The 20,531-nt window shown below is 36.6% G+C and overlaps 1 protein-coding gene across 2 annotated transcripts in view; it reads right to left on the minus strand.

Moving 5' to 3' along the window:
* cpne5a (copine Va) overlaps window positions 1–18,036 on the minus strand; it is a 76,059-nt gene extending 58,023 nt beyond the window's left edge. For both annotated transcript variants that reach the window (XR_009649226.1, XM_060882247.1), the window contains exons 1-3: window positions 17,745–18,036; window positions 4,033–4,073; window positions 3,385–3,431 (exon numbers count right to left, since the gene is read on the minus strand). Coding sequence is in view for 1 of the 2 variants with exons in the window: in XM_060882247.1 (XP_060738230.1) it covers window positions 3,385–3,431; window positions 4,033–4,073; window positions 17,745–17,854 (198 nt within the window). In the remaining variant the exon portion in view is untranslated. The remainder of the gene's footprint in view (window positions 1–3,384; window positions 3,432–4,032; window positions 4,074–17,744) is intronic.
* Between the last annotated feature and the right edge of the window lie 2,495 nt (window positions 18,037–20,531).

A 20,531-nucleotide genomic window follows, 5' to 3' on the forward strand; every position in this document is an offset into this window, starting at 1 on the left:
TGGCAGTTGATGGGCATATGTATGATGGCCACAGTTGGAGAAAAGAGAGACAAAGTAGAGACTGCTTGACTTCATGAAATCAAAATGGAAGCATGGCTCAACTTGACCCACCATTCCTCAATATAAAATAAAGAAAATCATCAGGACTATTCTCTGTCCTGGCACCCAGGTGATGGTATGAGTCTGGAATATTGGAGTGAACTTCCACTGGCTGTCTGAGCAGCTGAGTCACTAGCCATCTTTAAAGAAACCCATCAGTTTGTAATATTTAAGCAATAAACACTTTGTTTATGTTGCTGTACTAACTCCTTACCTGCTCTTCACTAATGAAAGTTTAGCCTAACGCTATTCCTAGAGCCTGTCCTACTGTAGCTGTTCTAGTGTCATAACTGCCTTATAATCCTAGAAAACCAATTCTGGGCATACACAGTCTACAGTATAGTCAAACCCATGTCAGTGGTTTCCTCCAAATGCAATTGCTCACAGATCTTCTGAGTTCTGATTGTTTATTTTCTGGATTACAGACTAATGGTTTTTGAATATTGTTTCGCTCAACCTTTTTCTATTTGGCTTTGACTTTTTTGGAAATAAAATCCTGGTGACTAATTAATTCCTACACACATCTCCGTTCTTGTCAAAACCTGTGTAGTAGGATGAGGGTAAATATTAGATTTAGTGTTACAAAGCACTTTTGTAAGTCATTCTGATAAAGAATGGCCCGGTCAGAGCCCAGATCTAAATCCAATCTTAACAAACCTGTGAAATGGCTTGAAGAGAGCTGTGCACGGACATCCTCCCACTGGCATACTCACAAAGTATCACTGATTGTGATTTCTTGTCTGTTTAATGTAGTAGTGCAGATACTACAAGATTACATGATGTTTCATCTACTTGTTTGGGAATCTACAAACAAAGAACACCTACTGTAATCCCAAAATCCCATTAGTTTAGAGAATTTAATCTGAGAACTGTGAGTATCAAGTGACTACGATGTGACACAATGGAGCTAGAGCAACTTGCTGTAGTTGTTGTGTCTGCATTCTATGAAAAAAGAAAGGTTTCGTTCTTGATTTAAATTATACTTATGCTTATTATTCTTGGTACTTAACATCAAATCATCATAAGTGTTCATTTCCCTACAGTCTACTTTTGTCTTCTCGTTGCCTATTGCATGTCACTGTTAATATGACTTAGTTCACATATTACAAGATATATATAAAATAAATATATATATATAAATTTAATATATATAAAATAAGCATTTTATGTCTCTCTCCCATGACATGCTTCACAGATATTGATGACATGAAGAACATTGGCACATTGCTCCTGAGACTGCCTACCTTGCTCTACAGCTTCATGCAGAAGAACATACTCCTTTAAGTTCCAGAAACCAAAGCCATAGAGGAACATGTCAAAGAAGCCATATATTTGCAATGTCTCCTTCCCCCCATTATTTCAAGCTATGTTTTACTACAGTCCTCTGAGAATTCCCAAATCCACTTGAAATTGCTTACACAGACAACATTCTAATCTTCTCTCTTTCAGAAAAGGAGCATGTTAAAACATATTTGTCAAGGATTGCAAAAATGTGTAGACAACTACCTCTTCATTAAACTTGGAAAATGTGAATTCCATCAGTACTCCACCATCCTGACCCTTTGTTGCCCTTCATCATGGAGGTGGATGCATGTGAAAGTGCAATAAGAGCTTTCTCTGTCATGGAAATTCTCTAAGGCTATATCTCTGTGCTTTTTAGTCCCAGACACACAAGCTGAAATAAACTATGATGTCAAAAATAAGGAAGCTGTTAGCCATTAAAACCACATTGAATGGACAATGGAGACGTAAAATTAGAAGGTGAAGATTATCTATTTCTAATCCACGTAGATGACAGAAATCTCAGGTATGTTAAGTCAGCAAAAAGGATCAATCCTCATTATGCCCTGAGACCCTTTTCTTTGCATGATTTAAATTCACACTCACATACTGACCAGGATTCAAGAGCACAAAAGCTCATGCATGAAGGTCCTCAGGAAGAACAATTTAGTGGACTTATTCATCCTCAATCATGATTTAGTAGCCCTTGCCAGGAGATCATGGACAATACTATTAGGGGTACAACAGGATGAACCCAAATCAGCAGAACATCCTTCATGGAAATCACCTATTCCCCTGACCAAAAGAAAACTCAAGCAGTTCAAACTCTGGCTTCAACATACAAGAAATCTTCTTAGCAGCTCATTTCTTTACCTTCATTTGGCATGTTATGGTTTTTACTGTTAACAAACAGTCTTGAATCTTACCATCAAGTTTTCTACGTACAGTATCACCAATCCCCATCAATTTTAACATGGATCTCCTTGTTTGAAGTAGGAGCAATGACATCATTAATTGCTTTTCAAGTCCTGCCATCTACCCCCTCTGCTAAAGCCATGGAAATCAATGAGTAATCACTGAGATATTCAGACACTATTGTAATCCAGAGGATATTATACTGGACAGGAGAACCTTCCATATGTTTCATTAATTTAACATCAATGTCAGTTTATCCTCAAGTTATTATCGTCTGTTCATTGGACAAGTGGAATGCTTTAATCAAGAAACTGGATTCTTCGGGTCATACCACAGTAGCAGTCAACAACTGGGCCATGTATGCACAAATCTCACACATTCATCTACTGGTTGGTTACCCACCCCATTGTTCCCACTGAGAAGAAGTAAGCAAGCCTGTGAAGCTATGCACTTTACCAAAAAAGTGCCAATAGAAGATCCAGAGTGACAAATATCCCCATCCTCATCCACAGATTCATCCTGGAGAGGTGGATTAGCTCTCCATCCAAGACCTCAGACTCAAGACCTCAGTGCTTGACCATTGCATGCTTTTTTATTTTGTCCTATTCATTGACAAAAACATTTATAAAAAGTAGTGAGTACAGCAGTGAATAATAGCTAATGAATGTGAGGGCTTGTAAATGATCAGGAGACAAGTTGGCAACAAATAGAATAACAATCACAACACAGGGTACTCCATGTTCTGTGTGGTCTCAGGAAATGTGAAGGCGTTGATAGGCCCTGGCAAGACTACAAATCCTTATTTGATTTTAAGTCTGAAAGGCCATAAGTTCTCATCCAAGGTTGACGTTCACATTATAAACAGTTGTTGGTGTGAAATTGTGGAATTAAATAATACATAACAGTAATTTCTGCTTGATTGCATATTAATGATAGCTCTACACTGCCAAAACAACATATCACAAGCAATGAATATTCTGTAATTTAAAGATCTAAAGTTTTTCAAAGATTTCCAATGTTATTCTATTAGGCATAGAACATCATCTGTGTGCAAAGCATATCATATCAAAGCATTTATCATTAACTCACCTCTCGCCACTGCTTTGACTCCACTCCCTGAGTATACAGGATACATACTGTTGGAGTGTGAGAGAAAACGGAATATGATTCATATATTTAAAAAAAAGAAATAAATAAAAGATAATATTTTTATCATATTACTGAAAAAGGATAGCTAAAGTTATATCAACATCCACACTGAACAGTCACACTTAATTCAAAATGTCTTCTACAAAAATATGTGAAGTAATCTTAGATATTATAATTAGTGAGTGAATCAAAAGTGAATCAAGTTTTAGAAAATGTCCATCTTTCTGTGTCCTGAGGGGGCCACAAACCAGTTCTTACTGATAAAGTACAAGAAGCTTGTGCCACAGAGAGCAGAGTATCTCCCTAAGCTCACATTAATATTCAAGAGTCCAGGTTTGGGCACTGAATACATTATGGCATTCTGTTGATATTGAAGAAAATCTGTCACATTACTATGCAAATGCGATGTATTGAGGGAACTCACTGAAACAGCCAAGTAGACACTTTTCAGAGTGCAAAGAAAAGTGCAAGAAAGTTAGAAGAGCACATGAAAGATACCAAGCTAGAAAGACCAGTGGTGAATCTTGGACTAAAAACCAAAAAGTGACACCTACAGTAGCTTCAGTATGTGAAGTCCATTGTACTTACTTGGATCAGATTTGGAGAATGTGTCACGATCTAGCAGATTTCTGCCGAAAAAAGAAACATAGCTTATGTTATTCTAAAAATTGTGTATGCACAGTCAGGGGAAATAAATATTCAGACACTTTTTTTATTTTTTAATATTCATCCAGTGAATTAAGTATATCCACTTAAAATTGACTCAGATAATGTCTTTTGACTTTGTACTTTTGCATATTAACATATTAGCTTATGAAAAGTATGTATTCATAAGCAAAGATATATTTAAGGAAGTTTTTTTGGCTAGCAAAGTATTTCTTCAACTATTTAACTATTTAAGTATGTATTAAGTATTTTAAATATTGGTACTTGGTTGCAATGGAAGAAAGAAGTAATTTTTCAGCAATTTTGGTTCACTTTTGGTCCATCTCTGTTGGCAAATGGCCTTCAGCCCCCCAAGGTTACCAAGGTCCCTTTGATTTGCTCACAATTTCAAAACCCTTCATAAATTGTCAATAACATTCAAGCCAGTAGATTGGCTGGACCATGCCATGCAATGCCTTCTTGAGATTTTTTTTTATGTTTGTGGTCTTTGTCTCATTGCAACATCCATCTTCTCCTCGCAGATGAGATTAAATTCTCCTCTCATGCCTAGGTACATCGCTCTTCAAAGAGAAGCAGCCTCATATAATAATAACCTCACCTCTGTATTTTACTATAGGTTTTGTGTTCTCAAGATAATTCATGCAAATTTTCTTTCTCCAAACATGATCGGCTGAATTACTGCCAGAGTTGTAATTTTGTTTCATCTAACCAGAGAATATTGTTCCAAAAGATTTGTCTAAATGCTTTTAGACCTGCATCTCTATGCTTCTTTTTTTGCAGAGGAGATTTGCATGGGGTGTTGGAATGAAGGTGATTACAGTACAGTTCCTGCAGTTTTCAGGTAGTCCTGCCTCTCTTTTTGCCTGGTGACTGGCTTCTCTCTTACCATCCTTATTGAGAGCATCCTTGTGGAATCTGGTGTGGTACACCTGTCCTGGGGTGATCATATTCCCAACCAACTGAAATGTATTTTATAATAATCAGATATAATTTGCATTTGTCAAAAGACATTATGCATGTACATACATTTTAAATCTATATTTTTACTAGAAGTAAGCGACCAAAAAAAGGTGTACGGATACCTTTTTACATCATGATTACAATGACTGTCATAAAGTATCCATAAATCATCCATGTATTTTTAGATTTCATAAACTATAACATGACTTTACAAAACCAAAATTGTATGCTGTAATGTGAGTGTTGCTCTTTTGTTCGAATAGAGAAAGAGAGAGAAAAAGAGAAGAGGAGAGGAAAGGCAAAGAGAGTGTGCATGGGAGTTCTTTATGGGGGGGGGAGATTGCAGACAGTATTGCATCTTCTCCACGCTTATTCTCTCGGTTATGCAAGCACATTGCGACTGTGCTTCATTAACTCTAAAGATCAGTGCAGCAGAGGACGAGGAATATGAATAGCAACACCAAATGCACAACACCCAAACTGCACTCCACATGAGAGCACATGCCACCTTTCTGCTTTGGAGTTCTGCAGGCATCCTTATCACTCGTGTTAACTGTAAGCACATGTATCCATGTCTAATATATTGGTCTTGATTCACCTCACTGAAAATAAAGACATGTGAAAGTGTGCCTGGGAGCTCCCAATTGCTAATCCGTGGCTTCCCTGTGGAAATGGTGACAGACTGCAAGTTTCTAGGAGTGCACAAAAAAAGCCCAGCAGTGTCTCCACATCCTGCTCTGACAGAGGCGAGCTAGACTCCCCCCTCCCCATCCTCAGCATATTCTACAGAGGCATCATTGAAAGTGTCCTGACCAGCTGCATCACTGTCTGCTTTGGGAACTGCAGAGTATCAAAGACTACATGTCCCTGCAGCAGATAATGAAGACAGCACAGAGCATCATAGGAGTCTCTCTGTCTTCAATAGAAGACACAAATGTTGCCTCAGAATAACAACCAGTACAGTGTCTGACCCCTCCCACCTCTCTCAACCCTGTGTTCCTCTGCCATCTGGCTAAATATCCCACAGTATCCAGACCAAGTCCACAGATTCCACAACAGCTTCTTTCCACAAGCTGTCAGGATTCCCAACAACAAGCTGTCTCAATCCTACCTTCCTCAAAATTAACGGGGCGCAAACCCTGTTAGAATGCACTAGCCACCTCATTCAATATGCATAAATCATATCTCATTTATTATTATAGCATATTCAGAAATCATATACAGTATCTTACTCAGGAATGTGATTGTGGACTGACCTCCTATATCAGTATTGTCTGTTATACAGGATCATCACGATAGGACACCTTATTCATAACACTCAAGGAATGTTAAACACTTTACTCCTAACACTCAGGGAATGCTAAACACTTTACTCCTAACACTCAGGGAATGCTAAACACTTTACTCATAACACTCAGGGAATGCTAAACACCTTGCTGATAAAACTATGGGAATGCTAAACACTTTATTCATAACATTCAGGGAATGTTACATTTAGAAAAAATACTTGAAAATAAGCTAGTTGAAGTGATAAGACTTTACTCATCACACACAATTCCACTGTTAACTGTTGTGTTGTATTTATTTTGTTGTCCTTATTGTATACTACATTGCATTATTGTTGTCTAGTCATTATCTTGTATCACCATGGCCCACAATATCTATTTTTAATATACTACGGTATTAGCACATTGGGGGCCATCAAGAATGCTATTTCGTTCTACTGTACTTGCAAATGATTGAAAGTAAAGCTCTGTATTTGTGTTATGCTTGGCTTAGTTCACTTGAGCAAAAAATTGCATCATGCTCTCAGTACTGGTGTAGAAACCTGAATCAGAGAATCATTTCATTTAGATCAAATTTCATAGAAATGTATTTTGATTTCACACCACTGTATTTATAAACTGTCATTAAACCGCTCTGTATAAACTGGATGCTTTTGCTACTTGCTACTTATTATTCTGCAAATTTGCAATCACGAGACCATGTTAGCGAAAACACATTAAAATGCCCTATTTTGAAAATGTGCTACTTTAAAACCGTAAATGGTGATTTACTATTGAAAAGTACACAGATCTGTCCACCCACAGCCAAAATTGCTTTTCACTTTCAGTTTTATTTCAACACTTACACTTCGATGATGTTGTTGTTATTCTCTTCACTTAAGTAAATACATCTATTATTGATGTACATCTATTCTAAATACATCTATTATTGATTATTGAAAGAACTCCACATAGAGATCTGTCCCCAATGATTTTACTGTCTGACAAAAAAAAATTACTGAGTAAAGTGCACTATTGAATTAGTGATACTAGGGATATTCTGCTATTTCAGTTATTCCACTGTTTAAATTACAGAATCAAAAGGACCTACAGCTAAATTGTAACAGTAGAACATGAGCTCTATTGAGCCTATTATGGCCATTGTGTTTTTGTTCATGGAAACATGTATCAGGTAGCATTGCCTTAAGTTATCTTATAACTTACACGTACTTCTTTACTGCACTGTCTATAAAAAAAATTGTACAAAGTGATCTACTGTATGAGCAGTAAAACATGCAATTTAAACTGAATGACGGTGTTCTGTTCTTTGTGCAGGAAATGTTTGTGGTCTATGATCCTCCTCACTAATACATATTTATACACAAATGCTATTTCTCCAGAATGTATCATTTTAGCTGCAAGAAAACTGATTTGTTGTCAAGTGGGATGCTAGCTGCGGCACCAACTGATAAACGTAATTACCATGATAACAAGTGGTAGAAACGCCAACTGGCAAATTCATACTACAGCAACTGGAGACTTGCAGTGATAAAAATCATTGTATGTGTTAATGTAGTTTTACTGAGCAACAGATTGGGAGTTGAAACCTCAGCCCTGTCAAGTGGCCACTGTTTCTCTTTGAGGAAAACACTTCAACCTCTCTGTACCAGGGGTGTCATATCATGGCTAATCCTGTCGTCCTGGGATGTGTAAGGAACAGCGGTTCACTGTACTGCAAAGTATATGTGACAAATAAAAGCTTTTTTCTTTGCTTGAAAGAAGGTTGCACTGAGAAGAATAGACAGTAACCCAGTGTCTTGGTCATGGATGTAGTATTTGCTGTTCATGTAGTATTGCGTTTCTGATTGGCTGGTGATGGTGAAATACATTAACCGGTGTCAGAAAGTTTGGCCTATGTTCACTTGATGCTCTCCTGTTATAACATCATTACTAAACTTAACATCTACTCACAAAGAATAGTTTAGCATGAGCTTTACCTCCTCCTTTACCATCAAACTTACATGCAGCAAGCTGCATCTGGTGATTGCCAGGTACAGTATACACAAATCTTTGGTTATATAGTGCAATTGTTTTTTTTCTAAATCTTATACTTATCCTTTACCTTTGTGTTAATTGGCTATTTTTATATCAAGGACAGCTGTAAAAGCACTTTTTCTGTGTTTTACTGTGTATGATTGTATACATGAAAAATAAAATTTGAATTTGAAACATTACAAAGTTAAAATACTGTACATATAGAAATTTCTAGCATAAATTGTTTCTATTTGTTTTGCTCAGAAAGTCACTCTGATACTGTGATAATTTGCGTCAGTCTTCAATAGAGCGCGTATTTTTATGCTCTATAATAATGTGATTTATTGCCATCTTGCCACCCCCAAAAAGCCAGAACAATCTGAACACTGCTCTGTACTATATTTCGGTTAAGCATTATAATAATTATGGACACCAGGGAAATTTGCAGGAGGTACTGCAAAGTAAATAACAGCATTCTGCTAAATTTCATTTTAATGTATCTAATTTGCATTGCTTTATTGGTGTCAGAGAAACCCATTTTCCATTTTTCCCTCATGTAACAGTGCTGACAAAAGAGAACATCAGCTATTCACTAATTTATCAACCTGTCAGTCTTAATCTCTTAGTGACAGACTCTGATGGATACAAAGCACTGTCATTTCTCCCTTAAAGCATTTTAAATACTTTCAAATACTTTCTTAATTTTACCATTTTGCACTCGTAGTTACACTAAGAGAGTGCAGCAAGTTCATCTTCATATGAAACCAACTGCCATTTTAATGAGAAACAGCAGACACTGTTGCATAAAAGTGAGCAGGGAGAATAACTGGAAGAGTTGAACTCATGATTGAATTACAGATTTAAATTGCAAAGGATGCCAAGTCAGATTTTGACTGATTAAAGTGTCATAGACCATTAAATAACATAAATAAACATAGCTGTCACTACATAAACACAATAATCATACATTTTGTAAGATTTTTCAATAACGATTAATTATCAATTGTAATGAGAAAATGCTCTATGAATCTTTTTGTAGTTGCTTCCATTCATAACGCTGTCTCATTAAGTTTAAACCAAGGGCTTACAGATATACCAATCGTAAATTATTAATTAATCAAAGATGAGAGCCTTCAGGAGCAGTGAGTAAACTGACAGATACAGGAATTAATACTTTTTTTAATGATCAGTCAACATTATGTGTCTGTAAGATAATATAGTAATCTTCTTTTTTGTTTCATTACGAAATATATCTTGGACACATTTGAAGATTGAAATGCTAATTAAAGATAATTATGAGGTACATCATTCAGAGTGGATTTTGCTTTAACATTAATTCAATTAGCACATCTAGAGAACAATCATCAAACAAAACAGTACAATTCAGAATAAGGAAGTATAAAATAATCAACAGCACAAATTTCTTTTCAGGTCTTTGTACCTTCTTTCAACCATCAAAACAAATATTGATGCCAAGCATATTAGAACACATTTTGGGTGTTTTTTTTTTTTTCTTGTCTTGGCAAAGCAGTTCTTCTTCTCCTAACAGTCCTGCTGTTTCACACCACTGGACCTGCAATTCAATTCCCCGCTCATCCCACACTCTCCAGCAACCCAGTGGCACTGTAATTGGCACCCTCACATGGGAAAAGCTATTTCAGCCAGCAAGATCAAAACAGACTCCAACCTTCTCAGCATGATGTTGATCTCTCATTGATTTAAGACACATAAGGCATTATTTGAGACTTGAACGGTTAGGTCTAACTGGTCACAGGCTAACCAGCTGACAAGAAACTTTTAGAATCAACTCCAGTAGAAAGGCAGAGGTTAAGGTGTCAGAGTAAGAGAGATTCTATTTCTGGTCTGGAATTAAAAACTCCAGATATTGCCACTGAAAGAGATTCAACACGTGGGTTTGGCACTGAGCCAATTTTGTCAATGCTGTATGAATTGTAGGGCAAGTCTGATGCTGAAAAAGTCAAATATAGTGTTTTCCCAAGGGAAGCACCGAGGATAGGCAACCCAGCCCAATTTTTGCGCCGAGTGCTATCATCTTGTCAGAATGTTATTAAAATATTTTAATAGGATGGCAATTTCTTTTCCACTCTGGCAGAAAGGGAATTCCCATTATGAGGTTTCATTAACTCTGATATGAACAAACAGGGTATTACATTGGTTCTTGGTCGAAGATGTTCTACAGTGAAACAACAACGTCAGCTTTTATTAATAATCAACAACAACAGAGTTGACGTATACACAGTGCCATTAAATTGTAATCACCAATATGACTTACTTCATTTTTAATCAGAAGGTCAAAATGTCCATTGTCAATTAGTGTATGGTTATGAACGTAAATGGTGTCAAATGTGGGGAAGAATTACTCTTACAGTAAAATTAATAAAGATTCTTATTATAAACCATAGGACTACTGTCATGGTTCATCTATTGAATGTGCAGTACAAAGAATGCAACCGTTTCCATTTAAGAAAATGGCTCAGGTCAAACCCATTAAAAAGCTAGAACAATATTAAAAAGACTTCTGCTGTGCTTTGAATGACCTAGTACACATTATGCACTTAGACTATGTGCTGTGCACTCTACAGTCTAGTGTATGCATTTTAGAAAAATAGTATAGTCTCAAATTGAACACTAACAGTTTTCTAATAATGGAAGTATAAGAAGTTCCCCAGTTGATGGCAAATGGCATGAAACACACATAATATGATGCAGCCAGCATAATTACGAACCTGCCTGTTATTCAAAATTTCATCTAAAACACACACACTTCCCCATTAACAGAAACCTTCATACTAATCAAACAAACCTGATCGCATCCACAGCCACAACAAAAAAGGACCTTATTTCACTCAGTTGACCAAGAAGCATACACTCAACTCACTAGTTTTTCTTAAAATTTTCTCTCTTTTGACCCATGCCTGTTTACTCTTTCAAGAGTTCTTTCCTACTGTGTGCTGTTTGCGAATTGCCTGACCTGTCTTGACCATGATCTTGCCAACCATTTTGGATTAGTTTTGTGTGCTCATTAAAACTGCCTTGCAGTGGCATCTGCATAAGCATTTCTGTCCTGACAAACAGTGATACAGTGAATTTTTTTAAATGTTGAAATATAAATCACAAGTACAATAAGAGTAAGCATTGCCATCTTAATGGTTAAATAAATAAATAAATAAATAAATAAATAAATAAATACAAGCTTATCATAAGACTGAGAGGCTAGATCCTAGAGCCATATGTTATTTTAATGTATAAGCTTAGATTAACAATAAATTAACAATAAATAATATAAAAAAACAATAAATAAACAATAAATAAATTGAAAGTTTTACCACCGTAACTGACGTTTGCCAATATTTGTCTTGTAAATCTAAAGTAGCATGCAATGCTTTGACATTAGTCAAAATAAGAATAGAGTGGTGTTTCACCTGAAAACAGGACTGTGGATCAGATTACAGATTCATCTGAATTCTTCCAATTCCACTCTGAATCAGGATCTCACATGGAGACCACACATAGTGTTGGAACAAGGAATCATCATTACTTACATTTCCAGGTGCACAAACTTACATTTCTATTCATTAGTTTCTCACTTACACACACATATACGTTGTGTCAGCTCTATTAATGGCTACCACAGCCCCACCCTGCCCATCATTTCTTCCAACAGATGCTTCTTCCTACCATCTGGTTGTTTACTCCCCCTAACCTAAATGAGCGACACTCATAAGGCAAACAGACAGATCCACAGCGAATTACCAGCAGTCAACATCTAGATCTAATTTCCTTCAAATAAATCAGCTTTGTCATGCTGGGATCTGTTTCATGCCCTGTACAATGTGAGAAAAGAACTGCCATAATGATGTAACATAATAATACAGTCATTGAAGTGCATTCATATTCTTGTACACATATTAGCTTTTGAAGACATAAGGTGTGTTCCAAATCACGTATTTGTGCACTATTCTATGACATTTCATAGTATAAATAGTGTCAGGGAAAAAAACAACTGTGGAATGTTGGACACTTCATGGACTGAACGCTTGCAGCTTTGCTTACTCAGTGGAAGAGGGGCAGGGCTACCAGAAACTGATGCTGGATGAGGAAAAAACTTTCAAAATCGATCTTACAAAAGTCTATTAAAATTAGTCCAAGTTTCAAATTAGTCCATCTTTAAAATTCACTGTATTCTGCTAAAGCTGACAGCGTCACATTGTGTTTGCCATCGTTTGCCATCAACTGGGAAATAGATCATAATTTCAGTTAGTAAAAAAAAATTGGTGTTTTATTTGAGACGATACTATACTTCTAAAATTTATACACTAGACAGCAGAGTACATAGTGCACAGTGTAAGTGTATAGTGTATAGTATATCCTTTGGGACATAGCTAGAGGTTTGAGGTATTGCTCATATTGTTTTAGGGTCTTTTTTTTAATTAAAAAAAGGTTGGATCATATGTAGAGTTCTGCATAAAAGAACTTGGTGTACTACAGTACAGTGTAATACAGTGTACTACATAACACTTTAGGGTGTACTAAAGGGTGCTAGAAGGAACCTTTCCTACAACGCATATATGTATACAGTATCATCTGTACAGTCCAACACTAGTGATCAATACAGTATGTATGATCAATATAAAGTGTGTGAAAGTGTATAAATCCCATAGTTGAAGCAGCATATTAGCAACTATGCAGCAATTTGATGTTCATACTGAAAAGCAATGACATTTAAAAGATGAAAGTCTGTCAGTCTGCCTCGGTCCCTTTCTCATGAATCCCTAGATGCTTGCATAATCACTTCCTCCATTGACTATTTAAACACTACCCCTAAGACTGTGTACCATGTTCATATAACAAGCTCCAGATCTGATTTTTACAGACAGCTTTTTTACCTAAACATTACAGGCTGATGTTTAAACTCCAAACTACTTCTTTTCTACTTCTACTTACAATAAAATTATGTGCTGTTTGTTTATTCATTTGACTACTGCAATAATGAATTATATTTAAAAAATATTCTTATTGTTCAGGATGTGTGTGCATGATGCATTTGGCATAATCATTGAAGATCAGCGGTCTTATAATGTACACATGCTGTAGCCTAAATATTTCTAACGTGAAAGTGATATTTAGTTTATTCTTATCATGGTAAGAAGAAGATGAAAAGCTGTTATTGTGAACAGCAATGTGTGAAAAGAGTGTGAAAGAAAAAGAGAGTTAAAGATCAAAGACAACCAATCAGAGTGATGTTCAGCATTTCATCAAAGAACAAATTCTCTTCACTAACACATCTTTTTAAAAGCACTGGGGCACAAACACCTTGCACAATTTTCCCATGCCTCAAGGTTACCCTAAACCAATGACAATGTTCGGTGACCATTTGATTAAAAAAATTAGACCCTGAGGGAAAACAATTGCTGTCAGTCTTATATGTGAAACAACTAATGACATTTGCTTGATTTGTTAAAAGCAAACCATATTCATTTTGCATTGTGCTGTTATAATAAATGAATAATTAATAAAGTAATTACACCAGACGATAATTATCACTTTCACATCACCAAGCTCACAAACAAACAGACCACAGATATCTGTCAATGTACTTTCTCAGCTGTCACATCAAATTCATGTTCATTGCACAGATAGAAGTAAGGAGTAAAAACTACTTATAGTGTGATTCGGGTAATGAGGCAGAGAAGACATCTGAGTAGAGGCAGAGCACTGCAGTAACAGTAAACAAAGTAAAGCAGGAAGAGGAGGCAAGCTCCCTGATTCTTCACACCTGCAAGGTCAAGGCAGAGGCAGCCAAGAGGCTGCAGTGTAACTGAGGCATACCAGCAGACACAAGAATCTGCCAGAAGATGTAATGAAATCCCTCAACTGTGTTATTATAACTTCCACTGTGAGAATAACAAATAAATTGTGTCAGTAGTGTGGTGCCTGTACTCTACTGTACAGAAAATATTTTTTTACAAAATATTATTTTTACTTCTAATAAGAATTTCGATTTAAAAGACACTATTGAAATTAAATGTGCTTTTTAAATATAATTTCCCTGTCATAGAAGTTAATGGCTCCCATCGTTAATCTGTACTACACACTTATGCTATTATCATTAGAGGTTTTATCCAACTACATTTCATCTCCTGACCTTAGAACATAATTTTCAAACTGATTCACCGTTAATAGGTAGCTAGCAATCAGACGACTTTGGGGCTGTAAGAATGGATTTAATGCTCCTAATATCTGTGTTTATATGTGTATTTGGTTTTAAAATGTAAGCGGATACCTATATGCCATTATGCCTGTGGAAAACTACAAGACACTGGGAATAAGCCCAGAGGATACAAATTCTCAATTAGAGATGTGTGCGAGACTGTTTTCTTAATTCTGCTTGTACAGTTATTATTTATGTTTGTTTAAACCTAGAAGCTCACCATAATCCACCACAACCCTGACCAGTATATTAGCTGCACATCCATGTTAATGAACATTCATTTTTTTGTTCATATGTTACCACATACCAACGTGAAAATAAAAACCTCACATTTAAGCACATTTCTTTCGCATTTATGCATCTCACAGGATCCCAGTCCTGATGCACACCTTTAGTCTAAACCAGTCCTGTGAATATTTCTGTCAAGATGTATTCATAACTATTATGTTTGTATCGGTTTAGAAAACATTCATATTTAGTTGTTACTGTGTTACATCAAATGGTTTCAGACTCTGCATAATAGGGAAATTATAGCACATAATTTGATGAAATTCTGTAGTGAAGTAACACCAGCCAACACCTTAAGGGATGTGTTGACATTTTTTCACTGCTGAGTATAGCCATGTCCTAAAATCAGCAGGAGATGGAGATATTACTGAATAGCTGAATGATCTTGGCTAATCTGTGACATTTTCATTTGAAACTTAAACACTTCAGCTCAAGCAAAAAGGAACAATAATATAGCAGGATACGGAGTGAGGATAAAAATAGCACTTAAAAATTGAGGGTTTTTTTGTCATGATATTCCTTTTACTGAGCTCTACGCTGCATGGGCTTGGTGGAGGTGGCATGTAGTAGCTGGTGAGATTCTACATACTGTAGCATTTAGGTTTGAAGTGTTGATGTGTCAAATTGTTGATGTGTCAAAATTGAGTTGATGTGCAAGTCATACAGTTCTTTTATAGATTTACTGTAAAGCTAACTTTTCTAGATTTTTCCTTTTTGAAAAAATATTTTATAAACTTATCTGAAAACAGATCTACATATCGCATTGTAGGAATTCTAAGGAATTATGTATGGTTCTAGATGAAACCTTTTTTGTTGTTGTTTTTTTTTTGTTTGTTTTTTGTTTTTTTGTGAGCATGGGACAATGCAACAATCTAGCAAGTCTACACAGTGCACACAAACCCAGAGTTCACCACTATATCACATTTTACATTCAGAAAAGAGTCACATGAATTATTTATTCCCTGTTTCTTCATTCACAGCAGAGAACTTTAAAGCTATTTCCACATGAGTGCTTCATTCACCAGAATCAGCATATCTGACTTCTATACTTAACACTGTCTAAAAAAGGTTTATAAAGGCAAAGGCATGGTTCAAAAATGTTAACATGTAATAACATTTAATATGAAAATATCTAGAGGGGACATAGAGAACACCATTATTCCATATGGCCTCATTTTCAGGCTATTCATCTGCACTGAATCAATGACAGGAAAATAATGCATGGAATCCTGGAGCCTACAATACAGGTTTCCTGAGAGAGTGACTTGAATGGCATGTTATCATTTAATTATATATGAAGACTATTTTCTGTTGTATGGGATATTCATTTAATTTTCTTCTATTTCTAAACAACAACCTCTCCATTAGTATTGGCCAATTTGGTTTACCATTTTTTAATTTACATCATATTACATCAAGCAGTGTTCTGTCAGTGGTATCCCAATTGCTCTGTGTGCATTAAGTGGAGATAATGGTCAGTTTATTAGTGCATACTAATAATTTGCATTCTCACTGTTGCACTGATGTAATGAGGTTCAGCAATTATCATTAAGTACAAAATGGACTGGAATGCATATTTCACTGTACACATCTGTTTGAGCAAATCCTAAATCTGCAAGGTGTATCCATTTCTCCCTAAGATGATTGAAAAGCACACACCCCCAGCCCACCCCATTTCTCTGAGCAATTTGTCTGACTGAGATTGTGATAGCAAGGCAGAATGAATGAGATTGAATTTCCTATCCACCCCATCTCTGACATTTATCAAGACCTTTAATTGAAGGTGTATTATAACCTGAAACCTGTCATAAAGGTTTCAATGTGAGGCGAGAACTGTAAATATCTAGGCAAATATAATGCTGCATGTAGACACAAATGCCAAAGAAGAACATGGATTTTTCTACAATTATTCTGGTTCCACTGAGTACACAGATCTAATATATAGTGCAAATATAGGACATGACAATATTCTATTTCCCCTCCGGGCTGGAGTGTATTTATATTCAATGAGCCTAACGAGCTTTGTGGGAAATGTGTTGTTATCAGTGTCATAAATATCAAAGCCATTCATCCATGCAGGATCAGCATCTAAAGATCAGATGTTCACATTTGGGAGGTACATGATTTATTTGCTTCCTATTCCATATATTTAAACCATATTAACAAGAAAAGTTCAAGAACTTTCTTTACACTCTCATTTCAGTTTTTAGAGATTTACCCTTTAAACATTCCTCCTCATCATAACTACATACCTTTCCTATTATTTCCACTGTAGTTAGTGAATAATTAATATGCTTTACAGTGAATAAAAGAAGGTAGGATTTTATCAGGTTAAAGCCATAAGACTACATCAAAGCAAACATTGCTCTTTGATCTCTTATATTGGACTAGCTTCTTCTCCATTAACATGTGCAATGTTCATAGTACAGCTGGATAAATCCTGGAGTCTAGTGTTAGAATGTTCATGAATGTTCATTTACCACAAGGGATTTTGACTTCCCCTGGTCAAAAGGTTGATGCTTTATATGTAACACTGATGTTGAAACCATGAGGAACTAATATTGCATACATGTATACCCGTAGGTGTAAATTCAATATAAACTCCTAATGAGTATACTCATTAGTATTGCATTACTGAACAGTATATGTAACAGTTATGCTGAAACCATGAGGAACTAATATTGCATAGGTCCTCATTAGGACTCCATAGTACTAATTAAACACTCTAGACTTTAGAGATCATTAGACTTTAGATGTTAACTCAGTACATGACAATTTTCTGTGAAGGTTTTACTTAATTTCATTATGAATGCTTCTTGAGGTAACTGCAGCAAGAGTGTTTTGGCTTCACGTACCTGCATGAGACAGTGATTTCCACTTTGGTGGCGGGGATGTTGCCGGTGATTGGGTCGAACTCGCACACAGAGGGCATGCGCTCCAGCTTGTCCATCCCGTCTCCCTCCATGGGCGCGGGGAAGCTGGCTGCCTCCAGCAGCTTCACTTTCCAACGAAGGTTTGAGCGCAGAAACCCGGCGAGCGGAAGGAGAAACACGGAGCAGAGATGAGCCGCGATGCGCTCTACAATTCCAGGCGGACTGGAGAAAAGTGGGACTGCTGCAGAGCGCAGAGGAATGCGAAAGTGCGCACTTGCAGTGAGAGCTATGTGAGCCACACTAAAGCGTTGGTAAAGTGAAGAACACGAACTCCACCCCTTTTCGCGATTTCCCACATGCTCAGCGCAACATCGCGTTATCGATGTGCGGCTCCGGGATCGTCACTGCTACAGCCGCTGTTCTCACGAGTATTATCACGCAAAACAAGGTGCACTAAAGGCTTTAACAATCATCATACGCTTTATAACTGAACTTTTCCTTGCAGTGTCGAAAATATACACATACAATCTTTAAAAAACCTGAGAATTTAGTCCATAAACGGGGCTACGCCTTTCCTAGTACTTAAAAACACAACACCTTGGTTAGTTAAAACAAAACCCATATTTAAATCTACATGGCAATTCCGTTGAAATGAACAATAAATCATTACCGCAACACCATCAACTGAAAGTGGGTTTAAAGGGATTCGTGGTTTTGGGTTTGATGACTGTCCCGTGGCGTCCGCAGACAGTCTGCAGCTTTGTCTATTTTCAGCACCACAGGTTTGGATAGCTCCCTATCGTTCTCCGAATAAACAGGAGTGTGAAGGCAGCTCACAAACAGCTGGCAAGTTACTGCCTGCTAGGTCTCGAGAGATAAGAAGTTCTAGTATGAAACTTGATTATATGTTTTTTTTGTTTTGTTTATTAAGAATAAATGTACACAATTACTGATCCTGTGAATGAGATGAATAGCTTGATTTTCCCTTCAAGGTGTTTTTTATATGGTGGCACTTATAGTGAAATCAGGAGGACCTATTTGTGTATACAGGTACACATCAGGAGTTCACCAGCTCAGCTGAGAAGAGCATAATCCTACTGCAGTACCAAATAAGCTGCCTATAGTGAGGGCACTGGAAGAAGAGAGGAGTTTGCTGCAGCTTAAGATGACTAAGATGAACAGTAAACTGAACGTGTCTGGAAACCTAACGTAGAGTGTTTGCCATGTGTTTGTGTTTCCACAAGAAATAGGTCATGTTAAGTCAGAAATAATTGTTACACTTGATAACGAAATCGCACTGCGATGGGTTGGCACTCCGTCCAGGGTGTATCCTGCCTTGATGCCCGATGAAGCCTGAGATAGGTACAGGCTCCCCGTGACCCGAGGTAGTTCAGATAAGCGGTAAAGAATGAATGAATGAATGAATGAATGAATGAATGAATGAATGATAACGAAATCCCACATAAATGGCGAAGGTGTACTTTTGGTAATGGGTGTTGCTTATTTAGGTTGTTGGCAGCTAGGCCTTATACATGTATACCCTTGGGCACAATTTATCAGTTGAGTTGAATCAATGTAATCTGATGTTCTCGGGTGTGGCTTCTGTTTGTTTGGAATGAAAGTCTGCACAAACACCCACCCTTTCTGGATAAGACAGTACACCCCTGTTTTAGAGAATTTTGCTCTAAAATTATATATTGTGAAAGTGTTATGCTGCTTTCAGATGATGGTCATTTTCAACATTGGCCTGGTCTCTCCAGCACTATAATACCCTGTACAATTGTCATGCTAAATCCAGCTAATGTAAAAAAACTTCATTGTCTTAAATTTATGCAGGTAAACAATTTAGATAATTTGTCCCTTGTGTCCAGATGCTCCATATCATGTGTGTATAATTATTGCATTAGGCTATATTACAGTGTCAAAGTGAATAATTTATTAATTGCTTATGCTTTAAGTGTCAGTTGAAATTAACATATTCAGACTAATTGACTATCTAATATTTGCCTAAATTGAATTAGAGAGGAGAGCAAGATTAGCAGCATATAGAGTATATAGAGGTATGCATCAGGCAAGGACCAACAAAAAAACAAAAAGCCACATGGGGCCATTTTTGTTGTAGAGAGGTGGTAAGAAATGTGTTTGGGACAATGAAAGGCCACGCTCATTAAATTGGGAGCTAATGCTAGCAGGGTTGCTTGCATGCTGTTCATTTGCCACATTCATTTGTTATCTTAAGAAAAAGCTCTATCATGGTCAGGGTTGCTGTAATTTAATTACTAGTTTGCATACATATTAAGAAATAAAGCCAGTTAATTTTTCCAGAATCTGATCAGAGTCAAGAGAAAAGATGGATGTAGCCAAATACAGGGTGCAATAACCAGAAAAATCAGATCTTTTCTAATCTGGAAGAGACTTCAGAGTGAAACTGAGATTTGCGTTCCAACAACCAGAAAACCCTGGTTGAAAACCCAATAGCTGAATGTGTACAAATGTGTACAAGTCTAAACCCAGACTTAAATCTCATTGAGAATATGTTGCAAAATATAGACATGGGCAAAGAAAACAGGATCCAGATGCAAAGTAGATAAAAAAAAATGAATCGCAGCTTCTATAATTGCTGTTAATGTTGGGTACATGAAATCAACACACATTACTTCTTTTGAGCACTTCAAATTGGGATGAATACTTTACAAGGCACTATACTTGAGCTCTGTGCCTTGCATGTTTTGCTTAGTTTTAGTTAGTATGTCAATGTTAGTTGACTTT

Source organism: Tachysurus vachellii, chromosome 11 (assembly GCF_030014155.1).
Source record: "Tachysurus vachellii isolate PV-2020 chromosome 11, HZAU_Pvac_v1, whole genome shotgun sequence".
NCBI lineage: Eukaryota > Metazoa > Chordata > Actinopteri > Siluriformes > Bagridae > Tachysurus > Tachysurus vachellii.